The 14,095-nt window shown below is 33.4% G+C and overlaps 1 protein-coding gene across 1 annotated transcript in view; it reads right to left on the bottom strand.

The window, feature by feature from the left end:
* The window catches only part of LOC119600958 (protein sickie-like), a 191,936-nt gene that overhangs the window by 141,179 nt on the left and 36,662 nt on the right, over nt 1-14,095 (bottom strand). Inside the window, 3 exon segments of the mRNA XM_037951562.1 lie at nt 6,222-7,398; nt 7,401-7,910; nt 11,677-11,804. Of these exon segments, the coding sequence (XP_037807490.1) occupies nt 6,222-7,398; nt 7,401-7,910; nt 11,677-11,804 (1,815 nt within the window).

Raw genomic sequence — 14,095 nt, 5'->3', positions numbered from 1 at the left:
GAACAGAACTAGAACAGAACTAGAACAGAACTAGAACAGAACTAGAACAGAACTAGAACAGAACTAGAACAGAACTAGAACAGAACTAGAACAGAACTAGAACAGAACTAGAACAAACTAGAACAGAACTAAACAGAACTAGAACAGAACTAGAACAGAACTAGAACCGAACTAAACAGAACTAGAACAGAACTAGAACAAAACTAGAATAGAACTAGAACAGAACTAGAACGAACTAGAACAGAACTAGAACAGAACTAGAACAGAACTAGAACAGAACTAGAACAGAACTAGAACAGAACTAGAACAGAACTAGAACAGAACTAGAACAAACAGAACTAGAACAGAACAACAGAACTAGAACAGAACTAGAACAGAACTAGAACAGAACTAGAACAGAACTAGAACAGAATAGAACAGAACTAGAACAGAACTAGAACAGAACTAGAACAGAACTAGAACAGAACTAGAACAGAACTAGAACAGAACTAGAACAGAACTAGAACAGAACTAGAACAGAACTAGAACAGAACTAGAACAGAACTAGAACAGAACTAGAACAGAACTAGAACAGAACTAGAACAGAACTAGAACAGAACTAGAACAGACTAGAACAGAACTAGAACAGAACTAGAACAGAACTAGAACAGAACTAGAACAGAACTAGAACAGAACTAGAACAGAACTAGAACAGAACTAGAACAGAACTAGAACAGAACTAGAACAGAACTAGAACAGAACTAGAACAGAACTAGAACAGAACTAGAACAACTAGAACAGAACTAGGACAAAACTAGAACAGAACTAGAACAGATTTTAATTTTCTAAAAACTTAATATGGACTTGGTAGCAAAATTCCGGTTTCAATTGCATAATGATATAATGTTTACTTTAGTTACAGTTACAAGCATTTTAATAATTTAATTGGTTTTGGAGTAATTAAAGTTTAGATGAAAAAAGTCATAATTAATATTAATCATACGCCCTGTATATATATTTTGCTTATTTGGTGAAATTAGTTAGATTTCTGACATTATTGAAGGAATGTTTTAGTAATATTATATATTTACTTAAACAGTTTTATGTACTTTAAATTACAGTTTAAACTGATTAAAAATTTTGCAAGCATTTTCCTATTTGAGTTTATAGCTTGTATAAAAATAATTAAAATTGCTTATAAATAATTTATAAAATTGGTTTTCCTGTAAAATATATATTTTCAACAAGGCTTTTGCTTTTAAATTACTTTACTTTTATACTAAATCCCCAAACGTATGCTATAAATTTTATCTCTAGCTTATGTTTATTATTCTGCATTTGTGTTGTAATTTGAAATTCTAACACGTTTTATACTTACAACGATTTGATGTCTTGTACTATCTATCTATCTGTTGTCTATTGGTTTAGAGTATGTTATTTCTAACGAAAAAGACCAGGTAATTGAATTTTAACCATAAGGAAATCAGTAAAGGAAGAAACTCTAACTAATACCTTGATAAAAATCAAATGGTATTTACCATAGAAGAAGAATGGACGGACGGACGGACGGACGGACGGACGGACGGATGGAAGGATGGATGGACAGAGAGAAAGGACCTTTATTAAGTTTAAAAACATGATTTATTTAATAGTTTTTTTGCCGTATTTTAACTGTTGATTACATTTCTTTAAGGCCAATAATATGTTGGTATAAAATACACCTAATAAATAATAACCTTCTTATCTAAAGGAAAATGTGAAAATTGTGTTTTTTCCAAGGACTCTGTTAGTCTGTAGTTATGTCAGGGTTTCTTTCAGCTCATGTAAATGAAGAGAAATGGTTTTAAATACCAGACACTTATTCTTAGATGTTATTGTCCCCAGCCACTGTCTGGGGTCAGTTGAATTTGTTGTAGACTTTAAACTGTGATACTATTTTCTCTTTCATATCCTTTCTTTTCCTTTTCAGTTTATTAAAATAATCCTGTTATGTGTCTTAATGTTTATTTTTTGTTCTCTTCTTAGTATGAAGGTTGTGTGTAGCTAAGAAAATGCAACATATCCCTTGATTTATGCTACGAAATACATGTTTTTCTTATAAAAACATCCGTTTCCGTTACGTTACGTTATGTATTTCAATAGTCTTTTTCCTTTTAAAATCTTTAGCTGTTACGCATTTCTTGGTGTTTTAATATTTTTTCTTAGACAAAAGCTTCAGAAACAGTTATTTTGTCTGTAACAGACCTTAGAACTCATGCTGTGCCCAACTGTTCTTTAAGAAAAAACGTGAAATTAAGCCAACATTTAAAAAAATGCTTAAGATATAAAAAATATATTTATTTAACTATAATTTTGCTTAAAAATTTCCTTAAAATCTTTTAAACTCATTAAGTTATGAAGAAAAATATAAAATTTTCATACAGGACGTATGATTGATATTAATTCGGACTTTTTTGCTAAAAACGACCATAACTGCTAAACTAAAAAAGATAGAAAAGAAATTCAAAATGTTATTAAAAGCCAAGACTTAAGGCTATATCTATATCAAAGTAAAATAAAATTTTAAAAAAATTTAAAACCAAAATGAAAAAAATATTTTTGAACAAAAAATTTTGCTATAAATTATTTAAAGAGCAAAAAGCAAAAACAAATAAAGCCTATAATTAATTTTAAAATATTTTAAGGGTCTTATTCATAAACTTTTATCAAAGGTTTATAAATCAAATTTTCATACAAATTTTGTACTATAAACCTTTGATAAATGTTTATGAATAAGGAAGTTAATCCTTTCCTTTGAAAAAAAAGTAATAAAATTTCACTTACTTAATTAAAAGGCAAACAAAAAATACATCAACATTATTACAAATTTAATACAATTTAAGCTCAATTTGTTTTCATTTAGCCTTTCATACAAAACATTTACCAAACATTTTAACAAATTCATTTTCATTAGCATACAAAATCAACACGTCTGATCTAACAAAATTAATGCACAAACACGTAACTTAAAAAGTTCAAAAAAAAAGGAAATTTAGGCAAAATGGAAAAAAATAGAAAAAAATTCAAACTTTCCAGTAAAAAGAAAATGCTGTTAAAAGGAAAAAAAAAGTAGCAAATTTGTTACTATTCAAAGGAACAATTTTCTTAAGTGCAAATTTGACACTTCTTATCTAAAGTAGTTAAAATGCAAATTGAGAGCTATTAAACTAAAGAAAAAAAAACGAACTAAAACATATACTAAAAACAACATCTAACACATAAATAAAACTTTAGATAAAATCATTCGGAAATCTAGTTAACTTGAAAAAGGGAATTTTTTTGTTTACAAAGTAAAAGCAGAAAAACTAAAGGAAAAAAAGAAAAAACTTCTTATCAAAGTATCTCAAATAATACATTTTGCCTTAAAGATTCCTTAAGCAAAAAAATCTTTGCAAAAATCTAGTTCAACAAGCAAATAAAGAAAAAATAAAAAAAATTGTACAACACAGCGTATGATTGATATTAATTATGACATTTTTCCTATAAGAGCCCATAACTTGCAAACTAATAAAGCTTTTTAAATAAAATAAAATGTTTTACAAAGCCAACACCATAAACTCAATTATAGCTTTAGTAAGTCCAATATAATAATACAAATTTAAATAAAATTTTAGTTCAATAATCATAATTTTTTATTAAAATTTTGGAAAGAATTTTTGCCATATTTATCAGCGTCTTTTTATAAGTATTAACATCACTATAGCCCCAATACTGTAACAATTTCTTCTCATTCTTCAACATTAGCAGCCTTTAAGATGACTAATAAAAAAATTTCTTTTTACTTTTACTGCTAAAGCGAATGTAACCCACTACACAACTTCATGGCTGCTTAAGTTTGAACATATGCACAAAATAAAGACATGTGTGTGTTGTTGTCGTTTTTTTTTTATATGTAGGGCCAAATTTAAGAGTTCCAGTTAATTAAATTGTATGCCACAATGACACAATTAGAATGCGTGCTATATAAAAATTGCTACTAACAACCATGAAATCAAAAGAAACACTTTAAGTGACAACAATAAAAAAATGTAAAAACGTCTTTACTACAAGAAACTTAACACAATTCAAAGAAATCAAGGGGATTCTCAATAAAGAAAGAAAAAAGTAAATGAAATATTATTTAAACGCAACAATAAGATTGAATTGTAAACAAAAAAAGCAGAAGTTCTCAAATCACAGAACTTAAACACAACTAAAACAGAAATAGAAGAGAAGTAGAACAGAACTAGAACAGAATTAGAGCAGAACTAGAACAGAACTTGAAGAGAACTTGAACAGAACTAGAACAGAACTAGAACAGAACTAGAACAGAACTAGAACAGAAAGAACTAGAACAGAACTAGAACAGAACTAGAACAGAACTAGAACAGAACTAGAACAGAACTAGAACAGAACTAGAACAGAACTAGAACAGAACTAGAACAGAACTAGAACAGAACTAGAACAGAACTAGAACAGAACTAGAACAGAACTAGAACAGAACTAGAACAGAACTAGAACAGAACTAGAACAGAACTAGAACAGAACTAGAACAGAACTAGAACAGAACTAGAACAGAACTAGAACAGAACTAGAACAGAACTAGAACAGAACTAGAACAGAACTAGAACAGAACTAGAACAGAACTAGAACAGAACTAGAACAGAACTAGAACAGAACTAGAACAGAACTAGAACAGAACTAGAACAGAACTAGAACAGAACTAGAACAGAACTAGAACAGAACTAGAACAGAACTAGAACAGAACTAGAACAGAACTAGAACAGAACTAGAACAGAACTAGAACAGAACTAGAACAGAACTAGAACAGAACTAGAACAGAACTAGAACAGAACAGAACTAGAACAGAACAAGAACAGAACTAGAACAGAACTAGAACGGAACTAGAACAGAACTAGAACAGAACTAGAACAGAACTAGAACAGAACTAGAACAGAACTAGAACAGAACTAGAACAGAACTAGAACAGAACTAGAACAGAACTAGAACAGAACTAGAACAGAACTAGAACAGAACTAGAACAGAACTAGAACAGAACTAGAACAGAACTTATGTCTACTCTAAAGACTAGACTAACGTCTACTCTAAAGACTAGACTAACGTCTACTCTAAAGACTAGACTAACGTATACTCTAAAGACTAGACTAACGTCTACTCTAGAGACTAGACTAACGTCTACTCTAAAGACTAGACTAACGTCTACTCTAAAGACTAGACTAACGTCTACTCTGACTAGACTAGACTAACGTCTACTCTAAAGACTAGACTAACGTCTACTCTAAAGACTAGACTAACGACTACTCTAAAGACTAGACTAACGTCTACTCTAAAGACTAGACTAACGTCTACTCTAAAGACTAGACTAACGTCTACTCTAAAGACTAGACTAACGTCTACTCTAAAGACTAGACTAACGTCTACTCTAAAGACTAGACTAACGTCTACTCTAAAGACTAGACTAACGTCTACTCTAAAGACTAGACTAACGTCTACTCTAAAGACTAGACTAACGTCTACTCTAAAGACTAGACTAACGTCTACTCTAAAGACTAGACTAACGTCTACTCTAAAGACTAGACTAACGTCTACTCTAAAGACTAGACTAACGTCTACTCTAAAGACTAGACTAACGTCTACTCTAAAGACTAGACTAACGTCTACTCTAAAGACTAGACTAACGTCTACTCTAAAGACTAGACTAACGTCTACTCTAAAGACTAGACTAACGTCTACTCTAAAGACTAGACTAACGTCTACTCTAAAGACTAGACTAACGTCTACTCTAAAGACTAGACTAACGTCTACTCTAAAGACTAGACTAACGTCTACTCTAAAGACTAGACTAACGTCTACTCTAAAGACTAAACTAACGTCTACTCCACAGACTAGTGTTTCAGCTACTTTAAAGACTAGTTTAGTGTCTGAAGATTTTTTCCTTTTGAAATTTTAAAAACTAATTTAAGAACCTCTGTCTTTTAGTTTCTCTGCACAAAAACAAAATTCCTCAAACAATCAATTTAACTTCTTGATGGATGAATCATTTGAAAATTTCTTTACATTCTTAGCCATCGCTGCTTGTGGCAGGAAAGGGTTTCTTTTTCATGCTCATAAAATGATTCATTTCGCAGAAAAAAGAACCTGTTTTTTTTTTGGTTATGGCTGGGAATACATGTTGCCAAAGAATCAAGTTTATTGACACTTACCTTTCTTCAATGGTCGTCGGCAGTTGAGTACGGGCACGCATCATACTTAAGAAATGTTTACCATGACCATTCTGTTGTAGTCCAATGCCACTGCTACCTTCTGATAGATAACCATTATCGATGTCATGAAAACGTGGTGAACCCTGCAAAGGCGACTGATGGCCACCCATGCGTGAGCTGCTAAATCTTAAAGAATCACCATCACTACAATAGCCTTGACTGATGTCATTCTCGGAAAATTCCGAGACATAGTGATGTGTGCCACGTGAGCCTCGAGTGGGTAGGGTAACATGAGAGTTATAACCTCTTAAAAGAGGACGCATGGGTTGTACATTTACCGGTTTATCTTCTTCATAGATAGTACCCACTATTTTAGAGGGTATGGTATGGAATTTATTAGCTGCTGTATTGTTGAGCGAAGAGGGCGGTTGTGTAGTGGGCGTAACCGGTTGGGAATGTGTAGCAGCTGGTGCAGTTAGTGTTCTAAGAGGAGAATGCTGTTGAGGCTGCAGTACACCGGGGCCGGAATTATATTCCAATTTTCTTACAGAGGAGGGAGTGCCTAAACCTGTTTTAGGAGGAGGCAAACGGCTGTAGGTAGGCTCTTGAATAGGTGTTGAAAGTTGTTGTTGTTGCTGCTGCATTAAATGTTGCTGCTGTTGTGTTGTATTGGCATAGTAGGGAGGTTTATGGGTTTGTGTTTCCTGCAACATGTTGACAGGTTTAACGATATGTGTGGGTGGTGGTTGTTGTTGTTGTTGCTGTAAATTGTTGGTTGCAGTTGCTGCATGATTCGATATGTGATGATGATGTTGCTGTTGTGCGTTTGATATGTCACTCTTTTCTCTTTTCATCATAATGTCTTGTGAAGAATTGGAATTGCTGAGGCGTGTTTTATTGTCAGCTGCTGTTTGCAGTTTACTGGTGCCCTTAATGGCCGCTATAGGTTTGGGTAAAGCGGTACCATTGGGACTATTTAAGGCCTTAGACGGAGGCATTATTAATGATGTCTTCGATTCCGATTTATTGTTTAGGGAAGTTCTACTAGAGGTCTTTGATTTGTCATTACTTAATCCTGTGCGCGATAAAGAATTTTTACTTCTATTCAAGGTGGACGATCTACTCTCCATACCTGACTCTTCTTTATGCAAAGATCGGGCGGGACTTTTTTCTTTTTATCTAATTTACTGGAATTTTTCACTTGTTCCTTTTTGGTTTGTTGCTTTAGCAGGCTGGACTGTTTACCTTTCGCGTCCGCCCGCTTGTTACTGGCCGATGTGAGCGAAACTGTGGGTGGTTTGATTTGCGATATATGACCATCATTAAGACTCAAGCTGGAATCAGATCTTTCTGATCTAGCCGATGAGAAACCCGATGAAGAGGAGGTTCTTTTCGATTGCATTTGATTTTTATTGGTTTGATTTAAGGTGGTTTGTTGTTGCTGCTGCTGTTGAGAGGATTTCTCCTTATTAAACAGCTTGAGTTTATCCAACATGGAGTGTTTCTGTTGGCCATTAGCGGTGGGTGTAATGGTGGTTCCAGGTGCCGGTATACCCGACTTAATACTAGGTGGTCGTAGTCCATTATTATTGCCACTTTTTAAACTTTGTACACTGTGATTACTGGAGGGTGGACTATTGGGACGGCTGCTATTGAACTCGCTGCCACTTTTGCCTAAACCAGGTATGGCTGTAATGAAAGAAGAAGAAACCCAATTAGCAAATTTAATCAAGTTGTACCAACCTTCTTAAGCCCATTTGAACTTTTCAATGCCTTTTCTTATGATTAAAACTAAACATTATTTATTTCCTTGTTACTTCATATCTTGACTTAATCTTTTTTACCTTATTAGCGGATTTCATTGTACATTTTGTGAATAACTAAAATATGTTTTAATTAATGTTCCTTTACACGTGCGCCTACACAGTTTAAAATCTGTTGCGCTCCAACAAAACAAAAAAATTACTCATGAGGCATAAGCTTAAAAAAATAATTTTATTTTTCGTGTTGCAATAAATAAAATTCCCAGTTTGATTTAGCATTAAATGCAATTAATTATGTTTTGTGATATGTTGAAAGTTGTACATACTTTCAACAACAGCAAGAAAACAAGGAAGAAACAAACAATAAGACAACATGTGGCAGGCAAAAGTCAACAAAAAGAATTATATTTTCCTACTTAAAAAAAAATTAAATGGTGAAAAATAAATTGAAGGGAATATTTTATATGAAAAGACCGTTTAAAAGAAACACTAGACATATAAGGAAGTTATTCCTGGATTTCCTAGAAAAATTGGTTAAATATTAACGCCATTAGAAAGCCATACATAGCCAAAGCAATTAACTCTGACTGATAGAATAATTTTATACTTTAGACTGGACTAAAAGGTAGAGACTAGAATTTAGACTACACTATAGAGTGGACAATGGACTAGACTAGCCCTATATCTGTTCCAGTTCTGTTCTAGTTCTGTTCTAGTTCTGTTCTAGTTCTGTTCTAGTTCTGTTCTAGTTCTGTTCTAGTTCTGTTCTAGTTCTGTTCTAGTTCTGTTCTAGTTCTGTGCTAGTTCTGTTCTAGTTCTGTTCTAGTTCTGTTCTAGTTCTGTTCTAGTTCTGTTCTAGTTCTGTTCTAGTTCTGTTCTAGTTCTGTTCTAGTTCTGTTCTAGTTCTGTTCTAGTTCTGTTCTAGTTCTGTTCTAGTTCTGTTCTAGTTCTTCTAGTTCTGTTCTAGTTCTGTTCTAGTTCTGTTCTAGTTCTGTTTCTAGTTCTGTTCTAGTTTCTGTTCTAGTTCTGTTCTAGTTCTGTTCTAGTTCTGTTCTAGTTCTGTTCTGTTCTGTTCTAGTTCTGTTCTAGTTCTGTTCTAGTTCTGTTCTAGTTCTGTTCTAGTTCTGTTCTAGTTCTGTTCTAGTTCTATTCTAGTTCTGTTCTAGTTGTGTTCTAGTTTCTGTTCAAGTTGTGTTCTAGTTCTGTTCTAGTTCTGTTCTAGTTCTGTTCTAGTTCTGTTCTAGTTCTGTTCTAGTTCTGTTCTAGTTCTGTTCTAGTTCTGTTCTAGTTCTGTTCTAGTTCTGTTCTAGTTCTGTCTAGTTCTGTTCTAGTTCTGTTCTAGTTCTGTTCTAGTTCTGTTCTAGTTCTGTTCTAGTTCTGTTCTAGTTCTGTTCTAGTTCTGTTCTAGTTCTGTTCTAGTTCTGTTCTAGTTCTGTTCTAGTTCTGTTCTAGTTCTGTTCTACTTCTGTTCTAGTTCTGTTCTAGTTCTGTTCTAGTTCTGTTCTAGTTCTGTTCTAGTTATGTTCTAGTTATGTTCTAGTTCTGTTCTAGTTCTGTTCTAGTTCTGTTCTAGTTCTGTTCTAGTTTCTGTTCTAGTTCTGTTCTAGTTCTGTTCTAGTTCTGTTCTAGTTCTGTTCTAGTTCTGTTCTAGTTCTGTTCTAGTTCTGTTCTAGTTCTGTTCTAGTTCTGTTCTAGTTCTGTTCTAATTCTGTTCTGTTCTAGTTCTGTTTCTAGTTCTGTTCTAGTTCTGTTCTAGTTCTGTTCTAGTTTTGCTCTAGTTCTGCTCTAGTTCTGTTCTAGTTCTGTTCTAGTTCAGTTCTAGTTCTGTTCTAGTTCAGTTCTAGTTCTGTTTTAGTTCTGTTCTAGTTCTATTTAGTTCTGTTCTAGTTCTGTTCTAGTTCTATTTTAGTTCTGTTCTAGTTCTGTTCTAGTTCTATTTTAGTTCTGTTCTAGTTCTGTTCTAGTTCTGTTCTAGTTCTGTTCTAGTTCTGTTCTAGTTCTGTTCTAGTTCTGTTCTAGTTCTGTTCTAGTTCTGTTCTAGTTCTGTTCTAGTTCTGTTCTAGTTCTGTTCTAGTTCTGTTCTAGTTCTGTTCTAGTTCTGTTCTAGTTCTGTTCTAGTTCTGTTCTAGTTCTGTTCTAGTTCTGTTCTAGTTCTGTTCTAGTTCTGTTCTAGTTTTGCTCTAGTTCTGCTCTAGTTCTGTTCTAATTCTGTTCTAGTTCTGTTCTAGTTCTGTTCTAGTTCTGTTCTAGTTCTGTTCTAGTTCTGTTCTAGTTCTGTTCTAGTTCTGTTCTAGTTCTGTTCTAGTTCAGTTCTAGTTCTGTTCTAGTTCTGTTCTAGTTCTGTTCTAGTTCTGTTCTAGTTCTATTTAGTTCTGTTCTAGTTCTGTTCTAGTTCTATTTTAGTTCTGTTCTAGTTCTGTTCTAGTTCTGCTCTAGTTCTGTTCTAGTTCTGTTCTAGTTCTGTTCTAGTTCTGTTCTAGTTCTGTTCTAGTTTTGCTCTAGTTCTGCTCTAGTTCTGTTCTAGTTCTGTTCTAGTTCTGTTCTAGTTCTGTTCTAGTTCTGTTCTAGTTCTGTTCTAGTTCTGTTCTAGTTCAGTTCTAGTTCTGTTCTAGTTCTGTTCTAGTTCTATTTTAGTTCTGTTCTAGTTCTGTTCTAGTTCTATTTTAGTTCTGTTCTAGTTCTGTTCTAGTTCTGCTCTAGTTCGGTTCTAATTCTGTTCTAGTTCTGTTCTAGTTCTGTTCTAGTTCTGTTCTAGTTCTGTTCTAGTTCTGTTCTAGTTCTGTCTAGTTCTATTTTAGTTCTGTTCTAGTTCTGTTCTAGTTCTGTTCTAGTTCTGCTCTAGTTCTGTTCTAATTCTGTTCTAGTTCTGTTCTAGTTCTGTTCTAGTTCTGTTCTAGTTCTGTTCTAGTTCTGTTCTAGTTCTGTTCTAGTTCTATTCTAGTTCTATTCTAGTTCTATTCTAGTTCTATTCTAGTTCTGTTCTAGTTCTGTTCTAGTTCTGTTCTAGTTCTGTTCTAGTTCTGTTCTAGTTCTGTTCTAGTTCTGTACTAGTTCTGTTCTATTTCTGTTCTAGTTCTGTTCTAGTTCTGTTCTAGTTCTGTTCTAGTTCTGTTCTAGTTCTGTTCTAGTTCTGTTCTAGTTCTGTTCTATTTCTGTTCTATTTCTGTTCTAGTTCTCTTCTAGTTCTGTTCTATTTCTGTTCTAGTTCTGTTCTAGTTTTTTTTTGTAATCAAAAGAAACCTTAAATTGTTAAAGAGTGTACCTGCCTTCCCTGACCCCTTCTTTAGAACAAAAAATTTGCTAAGCTGTAAACTATATAAACTTGATGTTGTTGTTATCTAATAGAAAACTCTTTTTTTAAATTTAACCCCTTCATAAATTGAAATATCAAGCCAACTCATACTGAAACTCAAACAACCCTTAATATATTATTTTGATGAAATCTCGGTCAGTTTTGGGGTTTTTTTTATGATGTGACAAAATCTCCAAGGATGTTTTTTTAGAGATGATGTCACTTAGACCTTTCCATACAGACAAACAGACGCATTTTGTTTTAAATCTTTAGGGATGTTTTATGGCTTCATTAATGGTTTTCAAAGGTATGAGATCAACAGCTTCAAAAGAAGCTTTTTAATAAGAATAAAATGATTTTCAACTAAATGACTCATTTGTTATTGTGCTAGACTACTTACAGGGTGTATGATTTGGTGTGGGCGGTAGAGGTCTCACTTTATCCGGGGGACAACGTCTTTGTACCATAACCGTGGCGGGTAATGGTATGGCAGTGCCATTGGCTTTGGTGTAAGCTTGTGGTATTTGTCTGTAAATATGGAGAAAAACAATACAATTAAATAATGATTTATTTTATAATAACTTGATACTTATAAATAATTTATGTTAATTTGTTTTTAAGTTTTTTTATATGGTTTTTGTCTATGTGAGTATTATTGCAACAAACACTTAATTTGCAATAAAATTCAAATAAAGTTTTTTTTTTTCAACACCAGCTTAATTTATACTTCCTTTTTGCTTAGAGTTTCATTATTGAAGCCAAGCCTTTTGATACTTGTGTGTGAAAGCTATAAAATTTATAGCTTCAGTGTAAAAAATGTCATATAAAGACATTTCAAATCAAACACAGACAATAAAAGCGAGAATAAAATTTGTTATTTTATTACAACTAAAGTTATTAACAATTATGTTAATTTCATTCAAGACAACAGAGTTTAATTTAGACGAAGAAAGATGTAATGAAAAATATTTGCGACAATCTGTTTGTTCTAGTTTTGTTCTAGTTCTGTTTTAGTTCTGTTCTACTTCTATTCTACTTCTGTTCTAGTTCTCTTTTAGTTCTCTTTTAGTTCTGTTCTAGTTCTGTTCTGTTCTAGTTCTGTTCTAGTTCTGTTCTAGTTCTGTTCTAGTTCTGTTCTAGTTCTGTTCTAGTTCAGTTCTAGTTCTGTTCTAGTTCTGTTCTAGTTGTGTTCTAGTTCTGTTCTAGTTGTGTTCTAGTTCTGTTCTAGTTCTGTTCTAGTTCTGTTCTAGTTCTGTTCTAGTTCTGTTCTAGCTCTGTTCTTGTTCTGTTCTAGTTCTGTTCTAGTTCTGTTCTAGTTCTGTTCTAGTTCTGTTCTAGTTCTGTTCTAGTTGTGTTCTAGTTCAGTTCTAGTTGTGTTCTAGTTCTGTTCTAGTTCTGTTCTAGTTCTGTTCTAGTTCTGTTCTAGTTGTGTTCTAGTTCTGTTCTAGTTGTGTTCTAGTTCTGTTCTAGTTCTGTTCTAGTTCTGTTCTAGTTCTGTTCTAGTTCTGTTCTAGTTCTGTTCTTGTTCTGTTCTAGTTCTGTTCTAGTTCTGTTCTAGTTCTGTTCTAGTTGTGTTCTAGTTCAGTTCTAGTTGTGTTCTAGTTCTGTTCTAGTTCTGTTCTAGTTCTGTTCTAGTTGTGTTCTAGTTGTGTTCTAGTTCTGTTCTAGTTCTGTTCTAGTTCTGTTCTAGTTCTTTCTAGTTCTGTTCTAGCTCTGTTCTTGTTCTGTTCTAGTTCTGTTCTAGTTCTGTTCTAGTTTGTTCTAGTTCTGTTCTAGTTCTGTTCTAGTTCTGTTCTAGTTCTGTTCTAGTTCTGTTCTAGTTCTGTTCTAGTTCTGTTCTAGTTCTGTTCTAGTTCTGTTCTAGTTCTGTTCTAGTTCTGTTCTAGTTCTGTTCTAGTTCTAGTTCAGTTCTAGTTGTGTTCCAGTTCTGTTCTAGCTCTGTTCTTGTTCTGTTCTAGTTCTGTTCTAGTTCTGTTCTAGTTCTGTTCTAGTTCTGTTCTAGTTCTGTTCTAGTTCTGTTCTAGTTCTGTTCTAGTTCTGTTCTAGTTCTGTTCTAGTTCTGTTCTAGTTCTGTTCTAGTTCTGTTCTAGTTCTGTTCTAGTTCTGTTCTGTTTAGTTCTGTTCTAGTTCTGTTCTAGTTCTGTTCTAGTTCTGTTCTAGTTCTGTTCTAGTTCTGTTCTAGTTCTGTTCTAGTTCTGTTCTAGTTCTGTTCTAGTTCTGTTCTAGTTCTGTTCTAGTTCTGTTCTAGTTCTGTTCTAGTTCTGTTCTAGTTCTGTTCTAGTTCTGTTCTAGTTCTGTTCTAGTTCTGTTCTAGTTCTGTTCTAGTTCTGTTCTAGTTCTGTTCTAGTTCTGTTCTAGTTCTGTTCTAGTTCTGTTCTAGTTCTGTTCTAGTTCTGTTCTAGTTCTGTTCTGTTTGTTCTGTTCTGTTTGTTCTAGTTCTGTTCTAGTTCTGTTCTAGTTCTGTTCTAGTTCCATTCTAGTTTGTTCTAGTTCTGTTCTAGTTCTGTTCTAGTTCTGTTCTAGTTCTGTTCTAGTTCTGTTCTAGTTCTGTTCTAGTGTTCTAGTTCTGTTTTAGTTCTGTTCTAGTTCTGTTCTAGTTCTGTTCTAGTTCTATTCTAGTTCTGTTCTAGTTCTGTTCTAGTTCTGTTCTAGTTCTGTTCTAGTGTTCTAGTTCTGTTCTAGTTCTGTTCTAGTTCTGTTCTAGTTCTGTTCTAGTTCTGTTCTAGTTCTGTTCTAGTTCTGTTCTAGTTCTGTTCTAGTTCTGTTCCAGATCTGTTCCAGTTCTGTTCTAGTTCTGTTCTTGTTCTGTTCCAGTTCTA

The sequence above is a fragment of the Lucilia sericata genome, unplaced genomic scaffold, assembly GCF_015586225.1.
Source record: "Lucilia sericata isolate MDLA Ls3-8-SP2 unplaced genomic scaffold, ASM1558622v1 Contig000130F_arrow, whole genome shotgun sequence".
Taxonomy (NCBI): Eukaryota; Metazoa; Arthropoda; class Insecta; order Diptera; family Calliphoridae; genus Lucilia; species Lucilia sericata.
The sequence above is the reverse complement of the archived record's forward strand: the minus strand, read 5'-3'. Positions and strand labels throughout refer to the sequence as shown.